The sequence below is a fragment of the Cupressus sempervirens genome, chromosome 4 (genome assembly GCF_028749045.1).
Source record: "Cupressus sempervirens isolate cs-2001-9-10 chromosome 4, ASM2874904v1, whole genome shotgun sequence".
Classification (NCBI taxonomy): Eukaryota; Viridiplantae; Streptophyta; class Pinopsida; order Cupressales; family Cupressaceae; genus Cupressus; species Cupressus sempervirens.
In genome coordinates, this window is record NC_143121.1 from 918482950 (window position 1) to 918499678 (window position 16729).

The window sequence follows — 16729 nt, forward strand, 5'->3', positions numbered from 1 at the left end:
TCGAGATGAGAGTTGTGATGGGCATGACATGGCGATAGGTTCTGCAGTTGACAACTTGATAATACATGACTTAGAGCAGGAGTTTGGGAGTGATGCTTCAGCAGTTGTTGTTATTGATTCTACTCCTTTGGCTATGACATCTCCTGACTTAGTTGGTGATCAGTCACAGTGGGTTGTATCACTTGTTCATGGTGAGCTATTGACTGAGGTTGGTTCTTTTTATCAGCATTATACTGCAAGGCATGTGCATCAGTTAGCATTTGATCCTTGTGCTGAGGAGTTGATGGCAAACAAATTTGGTTTGGGTTCCATTTCTTGCTGTTTATCTTGTGATGTCTTTTCACTATCAGCGGTGCATGGGAATTATGGCTATGAGACAGTGGTCGGTGATCTGCAGAGTTGTGTTGACTACAGGAGTTGTTCAGTGTGTGGATTCTCCATACTTGGTACAGTTTCATTCGAGAGTGTTCACCATTGTTGTAGAGTTGGATTGTACATTTCGTATAGGCCAGTGGGATGCATTGATGGAATTTACTGTGTTGGCAGTTTGATTTGTCCACTTTACTTGGGTTTTGATTTTCTAAGAGTTTGTGTCTCGTGGGTTTCTGACTATGGCAGTTGTGATTTTGGAGTTTGGTTGAGCTGTAATTGTCAATTTGATTATGGATTCCTCTTAGTTATATTGCAGATGATATTGCAGGAGCTTGTGTTGATTGATAGCAGTATAGTACATGACTACATTTGGGATCCAGGCGGATTGATTGGTTTATTGTTCAGCCATTGCTTGGGGACAAGCAATTTTAGGAAGGGCGGACTGTCATGTCCCCATTTTGGAGGCAATTTGATTTAATTAATTTAATTAATTAGGTTGTCCAAAATAATGAATATTTTATGAGGATGACTAATTAATTATTTTAATTAAATAAATAAGTGGTATTAAGTTAATTATTTATAAAGTTATCAAATAAATAAATATTAAAAGGTAACTTTATATTTAATTAATTTAATAAAGTGACTTGAATTATAAAATATTTTATAAAGTCACTTAATAGATAAAATAAAATAATGTTCTAGAAGCTTCTGGAGAAAGTGGAGGAAAAAGAATAAATAGGCACCCCAGGCTTCATTCTAATCATCCAGATTTGTTGCTATTGATGTTGATGTTTGTTGATGTGCATTGTGGAGCCTAGGGTTTCTGCAATAGTCACAACTGGCCATTGAGAACGAAAACTCTCAATTGGTACGCAATTTTGAGGGTGTGAAATATCACTTGAATTATTGCAGCTAGGAGGAAGATACTTCAGTCTTCTATTTGTGCTACATTGAGAAAAAAATATTTGAGTACGAAAAGCAGGCCGAAAAAGCAGTTCGAAAAAAGCAGGCCGAAAAAGCAGTTCGAAAAAAGCAGGCCGAAAAAGCAACTCCGAAAAAAGCAATCCGAAAAAGCAGTTCGAAAAAGCAAAAACGAAAAAGCAAATCCGGAAAAAGCAAGTGGTAAAAGCAGATCGGAAAAAAGCAAAGCAAAAGGGGCAGCATTGAAGGAAAATATTACAGCCATCCACAATCAGGTTCTTCACTTCTCATTTGGCATATTTTCTGAGAAATGTAGATTTTTAGGTGAGTACAAAATATAGCTTCAGCACTTCATTATTTTACATTGTACTTGTCTTTGTTTGCTAGTTGGCATTACTGGTATCAAAGGAAGGCTAGAATTTTGCAATTGAAAGAGCGTTGTAATTTTTAGACTATCTATATTGCAACTCTAGAGTTGATGATCAGCTTATTAGTTTGCATTCCAATTGTTTGACAAAATATCAATTGGCTGTAAGTTCTCTTTTTAGCATAAATAATGTTATAATTTTGCATACTAAGTGTTTATATTAATGCCACTTGGTTGTAAGTGCATTAATGCCATCCTAGGTTGCATCCAAAGTATTTGTCATAATTACTAATTGCTGTAGCTGCATTTTGCAAGTAGTTTAAGTCACATATATGTATTGAATATTGCCAAAATTAGTTGCACATTCATATTAGGTCATTGTTTAGACAATCTGGAGTCTTTTTGTAAGCATTCTCTTTGAGGCAAATCCAAACAAGAATCACTGTAGCAATCTGAAAAGTTATATCACTCAGATGACCCTTGCTTGCAAAGTGTTTGACGAAATGTCAAACAACTGAAGTATAAGGATTTTTTGTGATTGAAGAAGTTATAACCTATTGGGGTTATTACAGTGGTATCAGAGCGGTTTTCTTGCCATCCTGTGGGGTGAGAACCGACTTACATGAGTGATCATGCCTCCAAAATGGGGACAGGACATTCCGGGATGTCCCCTGTCATTTTTTCAAAATTTGGGACTGGTGGATACGTACCCTAGTCACTCCTCATCACGGAAATGTCCTCGGTATGAGGACAGAGATTTTCATGCAGGGGACACGTCCCTAGATAATACTGGTTAATTTTCATATTTGTTCTTGTGTAATTTTATTTCTGGATTTGATTGTGCAAGTCTTTTTAGCATCAATGTTTCAGATCACACTCCATGATCCATCATCGGGATGAGGGAATGCAAGAATAAAAATTATGTCATCTTGATGATGGATCACTGAGTGTGATCTGAAACATTGATGTTAAAAAAGACTTACATAATCAAATCCAGAAATACAATTACACATTTCAAATAGATTGTGGAAATCTGATAATGTTAATATTTGTTCTTTTTGTGTCTCTTTGTATTTTCATTCCTCAGTGAAGACAATAATCTTGAAAACAAGTCTGGTGTATGTTCTTGAAAAATGTCAAGGGATTCAATAATTATTCCTATTAAAGGTCTTGGAAAAATATCGTCTCAACCTTGCAATTATAACAGGCTAATTTATTGGGTGTGTTGCAAGGAGGGAAGAGTGCGGACAAGTACACCCCTTGTGGGGTTCAGAGAGGATGCTCCACCTGCTTGCCAGTGGAGGGTCTAAGAATTGCGCACCTTGATTTGGGTTTGACAGCAACACCCGCAAAAGCCACATTTTATGCATATTTTGCATGTATATTTTTTTTTGACAGGTTATATTTTGCATGTATATTGCAAGCTTGTGATTTCTGGGTAATATATTGGATGGCTTTTGGAGCATGGGATTTTTCTCTTGAAAGGATTCTTTCCATGTAAATCACTGTCCTACGAATGATATTTGTTTATTTCTCTTTAGTTTTTGTAACTGTTGGCAAGATATACAAAAGAGCTGCATAACCCTCCTCTCAAGTTTAGTATTAGAAGCTGTTCCACACCTTAGATTACTTGCAAAAGATGATCAAAAGGTGATCATTTTGAAACAACTCTCAGTGTAGGTTCTCGAAGAATATAACTAGATTCAATATTTGTAATGTCCCCTTTTTCTGGGACATTAGAATTCTTTGTGGCCAGCTCACTTCGCTTAGGCTTCAAGGGTGAAAAGGTTCTGTACAGGGTTCAATTCGAGATTTGGCCTAGACATTTCCAGTTCCAGACCCATCGGAGCAATTTTGGCAGGTTGTCCAGATATTTACTATTTTTAGTAAGTAATCAGATCTCAGTATTTTCAGTACTTCAATGTTGGGTTGGAAGCGTCTCGCCGAGAGCTTTCCAATGAGCTATAGCACGAGCTTATCCGAGTTCGTTTGGTCAGTTATTTTAATGCCTGAAGATTTTATGGTTTACTGGCTAAGTGACTTAAAGGTTTATTTAATTTGTCACTTTATTTTAAAAAGGTACTATGTTCACTTAAGTGACTAAAGGACAAAAAGTTGCTTTATCCCACATTGCTTGAATGAGCGTGCATCTCATTGGGAAAAGTAATAAAGGTACAACAAGCTCCACTTGAGAGGATATATATGAAGATTATAATATTCAAGCAAATATTAATTTTGGAACTGGAAACAGTTGCTGGTTTCTTCTTCTAGGACGCAAACCCTTGGAGAAGTGTTTGAAGGTTGGACGCAAACCTAGCCTTCTTATAGGTTTTCATTTATATTTCCAATCGGGCTGTTATTTTCTATTTATAAGATTGGACTACTTGAGTTGTTGCACGTTATTGTATTGCTGATGTATAATACAGTAGCACATTTGAGTTATTTGAGTTAACTCCTAGTTTTTAATATGTATTTCTGATTATTGGAGAAATAAACAAAGTTTATCTGCATTTCTTTGAATGCAAATCTGTGCGTTACAAGTCATTTAAGGTTCTGAAAATTGTGTCAAATATTGGTTGCTGTTTGGGTTTTAAAATCTGCACGTATATATTTCGTTTTTAATAGAATATCCGGTAGAGGGATATTACAATATTTGTCCTAATAGAAAGACTATGATTCTACAAAGCCAAAAATGTTTCTACTTGCATAGAGTAGAAAAACACTCTCGAGGTAAAGTCTCAAAAGTATTGAAATATATTACTAAGAGATAAGGCAGAATGAGAGAACAGGTTTTCAAAATATGAGGTAGTAAAATCTCCGAATGCTGGGAAGGGGCTAGAATGAAATAAGGCAGCAGAAAGCGATGGCACAGTTACTAAGTTCAAGAAATAGAAAGCAGGGGTGAAAGCGAGGAGAATCAATAATATTCAAGAGAGCTTAAACTTAGGGTTAATGATCAGCATTAACACGGCATAAAATATTGATGACTGTGCTTGCAATTGATAAAAAAAATTTATGAAGTTTTTCCCAATACACCTCCTCTAAGTCAATTTCAAACTTGTCCAAGGGCTTTTCAATATCCATATTAGCAAAATAGTAAATACATGCACGATTAAGCAGAATCTGACGGCCAGTTCAGATGCTGCTACAAACTCACTAATGCCTCACAATCTAACAGGAGCAAAAAGATATATCCACAAAAAAACGGAAAGGTTAGAAAGGCTTTTGGTAGAATTAAACACGAAAACCCAAAAAAAACATCAAATGTTTTCATTAACCATAGGATACATTCGGAAATAACATTCTTAAACTCTTTGCAAGAAAAGTCACTGTACCGTCATCGCTGGGTTTCACGACTTCTACACGTATAGGAAGATTCCAATCACCAATTGTCTATGTGTTAGAGAGATGAATGAAAAATAAAAAGTGCACATTATGGAGTTCCGCACCCTTTAAAAGAATTTCCATGTTTGCAAAGGTATACCTTCCTCTAGCATTCATTAGAGGATCTTGAAGAAGTTCACGACTCCAGCAAAATTTCTGTAGGGCTTGTGTTATAGTGGTAATGGGGAGCACCAGCTAGAGCATAACTCGGGGTCAAATTTCCGCTCACTGAAATAAGGTGATCCATAACTCCAGCCAACGTGAATCAATGGTGTAGTTAAATGACTATCAAGTACATTTGAGATGAACCTTAGGGGGAAAAACCAAAAACAAAGTCCCTGAAAACAAAGAGCATTACCTCATGGCGAACAATAGGATGAATCGAGTAATCCAGCAAAAGATCTTTGAGAGCCGGAACTGCCTCTGCATCTTGCATTTGCCCAAGTGCAAATGCTGCCTCGTGTGCCAACAAATTCGAAGGATCCCTAGTTGCTACTAGAGAAAAGAATTGATCAAAATATGCTTCTAAAACAACTACAAACTAATGTTTGTCACTTCACGAGGTTCCGAGTTCACAATTAGAATCTGGTATCATCCAACTTTGTTTCAACAACCACAAACTACTGATTATAATTCCATGCACCATAGTTCAGAGTTCAAAATTAAAAGCTAATAGCTGCAATCCCGACAAAAGCAGGAACGCCTAAAAATAACTGCCCCGAGGGAAAAAGGTCAATAGTTTGGTATCGAGGTAAAAGAATCATGAAACTAACTTACCAACAATCAGTGCCTGACGCGGGATTGAACCCTTCAGATTGCGAAGGGAGAAGAGAGCTCGGAAGCGTTCGGATATAGGAAGCGCTTGGTCGAGCAGGCGATCTGCTAACAACTGTTGGACTGAGGAGGAAGCTTCGAAAGTAGGCAATGGCGATGCCTTGTTCTCCATTTCTTGCAATTCAGATACCCGCTGACACGATTACGATTTTAACAACAAACGAAATTTACAGGATACCAGGAGGACAAAATTGGCGTTTCGTTGATTATTATTATTCAAATTTCAAACCTATCCTTTGGTAAAGTCGTAGTCGTTCAAGTTGGCTCGTCAAATCGGTTCAGTTACCATCGAATAGCTTTCTTTTGCCGCAAGGGTTAACTATAGCACCTAGCGCACAGAGTGGTGCAACGGAATAGTATATAGGGTAGTGTATAGTACTGTAGATTTAAAATTTTAAAAAAATAATTTAAAAACTTTGTTAAAGGTTATAAAAAAATTTAAAAATTTTAAACTTTGTTAAAGGTAAAAACAATTATATAATTTTAGTAATCTTATGTATTTATTTAATTTGAGGAGATTTCTTTGGACAAATAATATCTATTTTGGATGAATTAAAGTAATATTAGTTTCTTTTTTCCTACTTTTGGTAGGTCATCTTAAAAAATTATAACATTCAAATGTATTGAAAAATATTAGAATATTTTTTTTCCACAACTACATATGTACCATATTTCTTTTGTTTGATTAGCAAGCAAAAAATAAAATATTGTAAGTTTGGATCAGCAATAGTATTTTAATAAATTAAAGAAAAGGGAATTTTTATGGAGTATAGGACTTTAAAAGTGACTAGAAGCAATTGCACATACATGAGACATGTAATTGTAAAAAAATAGGAAATTTTCTTCTTTCCTTCTAATAATGTTCTATAAATTCATTTTCCTTGCAAAGAGGTGTGGATGTACACATACAAGAATTTGATTGTGTTTTCTATCAAGAGAGTCATAATAAATTAAAAGACGTCATTAATTCAAGTAACATTCTTAAAGTGATAGTAAATTGTGGAAGACTACTTTTCCCTTACTTGTAAGAATGATGAAAAATAGATGCAACGTGATTTATTTATATTTTATACTCATATAGAATATGTAAAGATAAAAGGGCATCCCTCAACCCAAAAGTATTTAGCAATTCTTGATAGGAATTATTTGGTTAAGAAAATTGTAATCTTGTGGTCAACTAAAAGAGGAAAACATAATGAGAAGAATAGTGAATGTTGATGTTTTGTAACTTCACTCAGATAAATTGTAGTGTGTGTGTGTGTGTAAGATTGTAATTATGTTAATGAACACATGTCTATTCTTTACTCACTTTCTTATATATATAAGAGGTCACTACCATTTGGAAAACATATACCAAAAATATGGCAATGCGAATACATTTGTAGTTGACCTCTAAAAAAACTAACATGGTACCAAAGTAGTTCGGTCTTAGAGGACCCTTCATATGAAAATTTGAAATTGAACCGAATCTCAAGTTTCACAATTCTTTAAGTCATACCAAAGATGTTGCACATGATATTACTTTCTCTCTAGATACAAAACATAATCTTATTCCTTATTTTGATGGCCTTGTCCATATTGCACATGAAAGTTGGGAGTGCTATGAAGCTTTGAAGCCTATGGTACAAACCTTCAAGTCTTATATCTAGTCGATGTTTAAATTTGGTGTAATGCAACTGGGCTTGATGGGCTATCTCGAGATTATCGAGAGGATATCTAAGACTTTTGATAGACTAGTGACAGATCAGACCATGAACTTAGCTCTTTAAATTCTTGTGTATTTTGAAATTCCAACTTGTGTGTATGAATGGATTAATGGCATTGATAAAATTGATGGTTGGAATGGCCAAGCCCTATATCCACACGAACCTCAATCTTGTCGGTGCATGCATTGCAACACATGTAATTGTATTTGTTGCAATGCATGGAATGAGTTCCACACAAATTTTTGAGTTCCACATGAAATGCTTGCTGCTTAGAATAGGTGTTTCAATACCACTTGGCATGGCATACAATGTTCATGGAAGACATCGTAGGATAGTATAGGGAGAGTACGTCATCGTAGGGTAGGGAACTGAAAGAGGTGAAAGAAAAATTATAATTGGAAAGGGAAAAAAATTTATGATCTAAATGATACTTACGAAGTCCATTAAAAAAATTCACTTTCTAATTAAACCGCACTCCTACGTGGATCAACAAGAAGGTATTTGCTATTAATAAGACCATGATGGGTGTTTTTGAAATCATACAGTTAGAGCGAGCACATAATGGAGTTGAGATTACATGTTATGAGTGTGGCGATCATAGAGGACTAAGGAGGCTAAGAATTATATGAGATACAAATAATCGAAAGTGTGGTAGATAATATGCTTTTTGGTGTTGATAGTAGTGACTGATGGAAAGGAAAAAGGAATAGATAATCCCCGCATGATGATTAAAATATGGCATGGTGACATTTGAATTAATAAGCGGTCCCACCACTTACATATCAAACACAGCTTAGAATGAAGTTGTGCAAATAGAATTCATACCAACGGTTTATTAGAATGCAAAGAAGGAATGAAGAGGTACGTCTATCCTACCAATGCATTGTAGGTATATTCCAATGCCTTTATATATATTTTTTATTTGTAATTGATATAACAAATAATAATTTGGTATGTAAACTAACAAATTTTAATCAATGGTGGGTATTGAATATATGTTCATATCCTAATTATGTATTTTGCACAAATAAAATAATATTATTATTTTGAAAATAGAGATATCATTATTTATTAATGTAAATACTATTGTCATTATTGTGAAAATGGATAATAGAATTTATCATTCTTCTTATTACTATTTTTTTGTGGTCAACTTCTTAATTGGAATTTTTTATGTATGAAAAGAGTTATTTGCCTTGATCTTTTCCTTTGAGAATGTTATTGCAACAAAAAGAGGGAGATTGAGAGGGAGACTGATATTTCAGGGAACCTTGAAAGAGAGGGAGCATATGGATGATATAATCTAGTCAACCTTCGATAATCTCATTCATATTGATTAAGAGGGAGTAAATCATGTTGTAATGATTCTTTGTGATCAATAAATTCTAGCAGACAAGAGGACAATGATTCATGAATATGCCTCTTGACTATGTGATTTTAGTGGGCCTACCCCTTGTGTATGTCATGAGGAAGTGACAACTTTCAAATGATGTCACTTGTATTTGCCAAAGTTATTGTAAGGTGACAATCTTACAATAACTTGTATTATGAGATCAAACAAATTGAGTATATGGTGAATGTCTTACATCTCAACATTCTGGGAGGCCATTACTCAAAAAGTACTTTTAGGTTTGGGGATGGCTAGCGTAAGTGTTACTACTAATATTAAGCTTTAGGGTCAAGGTCAGGTTTAACATCATGATTAAGGTTTGGGTTAGGTTAAATTGTATTAGTGATATAGTTAGGTTTAGAATTATTCTTAGGTTAGAGAAATACTTTTCTTAGGATTATTGTTAGCGTAACTTTGGTTATGATTAAGATTGTAGTTAAGGTCATGGTTTATGGTTAAGGCTATAATAAAGGCCAGTGTTAGGATTCATATAATGCACCATGTAGGGTTAGAGTTATGGCTTTGATTAGGGATAGGGTTACGATTAGTGTTTATATTATCTCTTAGTTAGGGAGAGAATTAGAATTTGGTTGGGTTGAGGTTTAGATATAGTTTGAAAATATTATTTGAGGTTAAGGTTAGGGTTTACATCATGGTTGGTCACGAATAGGGTTTGGGTTAAAATGACATACCTAGGTTTTATGTTTGGGTTATGGCTAGAGTCAACATTAGGCTTTATGGTTGAGGTTTTACATCACATGGTAAGGGTTTGGATTAGTGATATATAGTTAATTTTAGCATCATCATAGGTTAGAGAAATAATTATATTGGGGTTTTTAAAAATTAGGGTTAGCATTTTAGTTATGATTAAAATTGGAGTAAAGCTTATAATTGAAGTTAGAATTAATGTTAGAGATTTTTTTTAAGGTCATGGAACTATAGCTAGTTTTAGAGTTTAGATTAGGTAAAATAGTTAGAGTGTACTTAAATAAACTTTATTAAAAGATAATATTATATATTTAGATCTAATATGGATGAAAAATATCTTATTTGTTCATAAGAGATCCACAATGACATTGGAGGTTTAAGCATGAACAATAAAATAAAATATACAAAGAAACATATATTTAAATACTAAAAACACATAAATTTTAACTAAAACAACATAGCAAAGGGAAAAAATAAGTGTTTCATACCTTTTCCGGATGGTTGATGAGGTGGATGTCGGTCTCTCTCTGAGTTTCGATCAAAATAATGAGAAGAGAACCGGTTGCGCCCCTATTTATTCAAGTGGATTAGGGTTTCGATCGAAACTTAGAAACCCGCGCACGAACCTGCATTTCCAAGTTTCGATTGAAACTTGACCAAAGTTTCGATCGAAACTACTCGAACAATTTTTGGCCTCTACACTTTTTTGGAGGAATTTCTTCCTCCAAAAAAGTGTAACCCATATATATATATATATATATATATATATATATATATATATATATATATATATATATATATATATATATATATATATATATATATATAATTGTAATTATGTTAATGAACAGACATGTCCCATGAAGGGACATGTCTATTCTTTACTCACTTTCTTATATATATAAGAGGTCGCTACCATTTGGAAAACATATACCAAAAATATGGCAATGCAAATACATTTGTAGTTGACCTCAAAAAAACTAACAATGAACAAAGTAAAAAATTTGTTTAAAATTCACTTTGATACAAAGAAAATAAAAATCATTATATTGAAATTCAAATAATGAATAAGCTTAAGAATTGGAATAAATATAGATTTACAATCAAATAACCCATTCTATAGAATAAATCAAACCTATATTTTAATTATACTTAAAAAGAGGGGTGAATCAACAACTTTATTTAATATTAGGTGTTAAATATAAATCTGGAGACTTACATCATGTTGAAAAAAGTTATTTGAATACATGTTTGAATTGAGTTGGAACAAAGAATAGGTGTGTAATTTAAGTCATCCACATTGTAGAAACAACATAAATGTCTATATTTACTGCACATGGAAATATGGTTAAAGAAATAACTTTAATATGCAAGGATTTGAAGAATACATCACTAAATTATATTATAATTCTAAAAGTTTATGTACAATTAATTTTTAACATCTCTTGATAAAACATAAGAGAGAAGAATGCATGATTTGATGAAAATAAGAGAAAACAATTGCCAAAACATTATTTATGTATAAGGGGTGCCACAAGATATGGTCTTGGAAACCACATATAAAACTACAATAACACTATAGTACATATGATTCATATAGTCTTGAAAATAGCACACAAGGAACTATTGATACACCATATATGATTAATAGAGGCTTAAAATGCACGATGAATATTAGTTAGGATCATTGCCTTGTCTATAGTAATCATTTGAATATATTTTCATTAGCAAAGTGCCAAAACTGGATAACTTTATGTATGTTGCATGGAATTAGTTTCCAATTTCCTCCATTGCGATGAGTTCATTGGACATTCGACATGTTAGACTATAACTAAGTGATAGATAAATTCTTTAAAAAATTATGATTTCATTTAACCTCTCCCAATTGATAGATGCAATTGTTCTAGTTTGTGGCAATGGAGCATTGAATTGTGAATCATTACTTGAAATGTCAATTATTTTATATTTAGTTTTTGATGATTTTTCGTGACCTTTAAAGATTGAGATAAATCGTAATTGTAGAAGACAAAATTAGAAACACTATTTACAGTATGACAAGGACAATTTGTGTGCACTTGTTGCTCTCTATCATAAATAAATTAAATTTACTAAAGATGTACAAATAAAAAATAAAAAATAATTAATATACAAATTACTTTGCTAATGTATTATAATATATTGTAAAGTAAGGTACATAGTAGATATCAAAATTAGTAACACATAAACCAATTGCTATAACTACCAAAAGATATTTAATTATACTTAAGGGAAAAAAATGAACAAATAGAAGTTACATAAATTAGTATATATCCAACCTTAAAATATTTGAAAATTTGAGGGACAAGTCTATAAATAGAAAATGTATATTGGAAGTAGATACGAGATATTAAATATAGACTATCCAAAAATATTATCATATTCTATATGATGTAACTTACCTTTTATGTATAAACAAAAGGTTTAATGTTTTGGTTGGTCTTGGTTTTGTAAGGTTTCACTTCTTGTGAACCTATGATTATTCGTCCTTGGACTTGATGTTATTTTTTATTGTTGGGTTTAGGCCCTCTCTCACTTTACTTAATCAGAATGATTAAACATTGAAGATGGAAAAAAATTAAAATAGTTTATTTGAAAAAAATTATATTTAAATAATATAATTATTAAGAAACCAAGTTATAAGAAAATAACTACACAAAATTGATTATTTAGAAACACTAAAAAACAAAAAATGAACTACCAAGATATATTAATTTTTTTTTTAAATATAGAAAATATAGAGAAAAAAGTTTAAATAGATAACATCAACTAAATATATTTCCGTTGTAGAGTTATATAGTGATAAAAGCAATTTAATCTAATGGTGATAACTTCAATAATAATAAGCATATGCTAAATCTTTGCTACTATGTAAAAATTTTATTTCTTTTCTCATTTCAGGATATCCAATACAAATTTAGTTGTACAATGCACTAGAAAATAAAAATTTATATTGAAATGTATATTAGTCCAACTGCTAATGTTGAAGATAAGGAAGCTAATGTATGTGAAAGAGTCATATCAATTGTTATGTTGTCATTGATATCGGGCCTAAATTATTAAGACATTATGCTTATTCAGTAGAGTGTCATATCATTTAATTGATGAATGGGATTTGATTGATGAAAAGGATTTGAAGAAATTATAAGGAAGAAGAAAGTGTTAAATAATGGACACTTGATGAGTTATACTTTGGCAAGGTAATATTGATTTGATTGTTTTACATGATCTAATTAAGTGTTGAGATCTTGCATACACAAGTTATGCTGATTGGTAAAGAAGGAAAGAAGTCAAGGTGAAGAAAGACTAGGAAACAATAAGTTGCATCGAGCTACTCAATGAAGTTGGTGAATAAAGGACTAGTGGTTATCGAGCTTTTACAGTTGTCACCGAGAAAATGATAAGGAAGTAAAGGAAGAATAATGTTAACTGAGCTTAGTATTGACTGAGCTAGTGTAGTTTTATCCGAGTAAGGAAAAGAAGAAAAATTTCAAGAAGATTCAAGTAAAGGGTGACATTTGATGAAAATATGGATTGATCAAGAAGCTTCTTGGATAAAGATGAAGGTTGTTATGAGATCTACAGTTGGAGAAATTCAAAGATCTAAGGAAGGAGATTTAATGATTTGAAATAAAGCACAAAGTTCAAGGTGAATCTGTGATACTCGAACATCAAAATTCAATGAATTTGAGTTGGCTGAAGATCGAATGATTGTGATTAAACAAAAAAATATAGGAGAATCTGGTCAAGTGGCAATAAGTTGTCTATTAAAGGGATGAACATCGTGTTCATTATTATTGATCAAATTATGTGTAAAGGAGAAGAAAGAAGGTGAAACCAAGCAAAGTTGCATTGTGAGATCTAGCAAGTGAAAGTGTGAAGTTGATGTTTGTGAGTGGATCAATATAGCTAACACAAAGTATGAGTGAAATGGAGATCTAAAATAAAAAGGGTAGTTGCATTGTTAATCAGATCATTTCACTATTGCTTTCTAATCACTAATACATTAGGGGTCAATTTGCGACGTTAATTTGCGACGACAAGAAAAGGTAATGTGGTTTTGGCTTTTTTTTTTCAATTTTAGCCCGATGTCGTCGCAATTGCAACGCCAGCGGGATATAAGAGAAAAAAAAAGCCAAAAACCCTCATTTGAATGAAATTGCGCAACACAGCTGGGTTCTTCTGAAAGGAAAGGTGCGCGCGCGGGAGATCACTTCAGCAAGGTGTAAGGCAAACTCGAGGCATTCAGAGGGTTGGGCAGAGACACACATCGGCAAGGTGTAAGACAAATAAACCCATTATTTTTTAGAGATGCGCATCGGCAGAGACGTTCTCCATGTTTTTCAGTGTTTCCATGTCTTAGTCGCTTAATATCGTATTTCTTTTGCCTACTCTTTTGCTATTATTTTTGTGTTCAATGTTTGGCTTTCCAAAAGGTTTCAGGGCCCCTTGAAAACATATTTTACCCATAAAATCAAAGACTTTCATTTCCTCGCCCTCTTTATTATGGAAATTGCTAGCCTCAAAGAATGGAGAGGGAATCTCCTTCAATAGGAAGGCCTTTCATTCTTTAGCCTCACATTTCTATGAACCTATATTAAGAGGCTTCCACAATCGTTTTAGTGTGGATCACTTGGCAAAAGGTTACCACAACTCATTCAAAGCGACCTCCTATGGTGTTCATTATTCTTGCCCGCCCTGAATTACTTTTGGACACTCCATTAATATTGAGCTTGTAAAAGCCTAAGGGAGGTGGATCCTAGTTTGTATATTTGCAAAAGGACAAATAATGCTATGGGAAATAGAAAGGGATGTCATGGTGTTGGCCCTTGGAGAAATGGGATCTAATTATTTTGAGTAATTAGTAGTTACTTTACAGATTTATAGATTCCCAACATCATTGTCTCAGTCAAAGGGAGAAAGAAAATGTCTTTTCCAAAAAATATATGTAAGAAACTTGCAGTTTGAATAAAATTGTTAATTTTTATTTTTATACTCAAAAACCAAAACGTGTCTCATAGCCTTTAAAGCAATATGGAAAATCCATAAAAAAGATAACATGGAATTATTAAGATATTATTCAAATTGTAAAATGTTACAAACACCTCAACCCAGCACTGACTTGAATAGACAAATTTTGTCACTATTTTTAATATGACAAACTATTGCTCTCTTCCCTCAGTCATGAATATTGTTGATTTTGACACTTCGCACTCCAATATTTCAGTGTGTCATCACCATTCATTATTGCTTTCATGTGCTACTAATTTTAGGCTATAGAAAAGTGCCATCACATCTCAATATATTGCCATGAACTTCGGTGTGCAAGTTAAAAATTAGACCTGTACAGGAAGCCCTCTAATTGCCGACATTTAAGATGCAATCATACAATAATATCCACCGCACAACTTTTCTTAAAACATGAATCTGCATGTCAGTTAAAGTATATATTCTGCAGAATTGATATCTAATGAGATATATCAGACCTACGAGATTATACCAAAAACGAATTCTAAAAATAATAATTGAGAAATTTTCATTCCAAGAAGACCTACATTATGTAAAAAGCTACATGACATTAGGCATACAACAGATTTAAACATCAAATACTTACAGAATGGCATACAGCAGATTCAAACATCAAATACTTACAGAATGGCCTCAACCAAGAGACAATCTTCCAACTCAGACCCCAAATGAAATTTTCATTTCAATGTGGGACTGTATGGACTGGGACATGGAGCTACAGCAAGATTGGGTAATCGATCAATAATTTCATTAACTGCTTCTAGGCACGTGTTAAGCATTTTTTTCTCTATTTGTACCAACCGTGTTGCCACCTGCCTTTTGGGGTTCATACTTGGGTCTACAAGCTGATGCAGTGAAAATAGGTTGTAAAAAATCACTTTGAAACATATGTTGGTTGAAAAAGTATAAGGATATAGTTATCCCCAACATGAAGGGAATAAATTCTTACCACTCTTTCATCTTCACTAGCAGTTGATGGATAGCCTGCAAGTCGTTCTCTGAAGTAACTAGATAACTGATCTAGAACTGCTCTTTCTGTACATGGACTCACCTGCACTCATATTCTAATTGGTTAAATTGACTTTTCATAATAAAGGCAATATATAACCAGTAAGAATAATGAAACACATAAATTACCAATACAGCGAGGTATGAACAAAGAGGTGGGTGATAACAAAGAGCTCATCAATTTTCACTATGTTATCTTCTGGCTACAAGTCTACACCATTCTTCACTATTTTTTATTTATACCTAATAAAATTTTATTTTTCAAAATGTTTATCACTGCCACAGTTTTTGATAGTTGGCTTCTTTGTATTAACGCCTATAAGGAGCCATTGGATATTGGAAGATAAAGGTTATAAATCTCAGGTAGTTTGTCTACGAGATTTCTTTTGGATTTGGCTGTGTTACATGAAATACTGAAGTAAGATGCACTATGTTGAAATCCTCACACATTTTCTTGGACTTACACAGGAACTATGTTGCCCTGCAGCTCTTGTTAAATATGTTATCAACTTGACTTTTCTATTAAAGGCTCTCATGCTGAATTGAAAGCCAGGTAAAGAAAAAGATATTATACACTATTTTGTTGGTACCCTATGCAGCACAACAAACTTGTTCTTACTATAAGAAAATTTTCTTTTCTTTTGTTTCATTGCAGATCTTATGCTTGCACAGAGGTCTCTCCCCATCATTGGACACACTTGATAACATTCGAGCTTTGGATCGCATATAGGAAGTGCGTCTATACACATAAGTATAAACTTCTTCTTTTCCCACAACACATATAACAAAAATTTTAAGTGCTTGCAAGGTATATACTTATGAATAAATATTACATCCTGATTTAAATGTATGAAAACAATTTTCATTCCTTTTAAGCTTCATTCATCTCTAGGTGCAATTCACAAACTCAAGAATAGTGGCTTTTGTTCTTCAGGATACCTTTAGGGGAAGAGTATGTGAATGCCCCCTCGTGTC

The 16729-nt window shown here is 33.2% G+C and overlaps 1 protein-coding gene across 2 annotated transcripts in view; it reads right to left on the reverse strand.

The window, feature by feature from the left end:
• The window catches only part of LOC149564397 (ARM repeat superfamily protein), a 73562-nt gene extending 67356 nt beyond the window's left edge, over window positions 1-6206 (reverse strand). The window contains exons 1-2 of one of the 2 annotated variants that reach the window (XM_089827452.1): window positions 5822-6206; window positions 5403-5536 (exon numbers count right to left, since the gene is read on the reverse strand). In XM_089827452.1, coding sequence (XP_089683578.1) covers window positions 5403-5536; window positions 5822-5990 — 303 coding nt within the window. In that variant the 5' untranslated portion in view covers window positions 5991-6206. Of the gene's footprint in view, window positions 1-5402; window positions 5540-5821 lie in introns of both variants that reach the window. The other variant, XM_089827451.1, reaches the window with a different exon arrangement.
• Between the last annotated feature and the right edge of the window lie 10523 nt (window positions 6207-16729).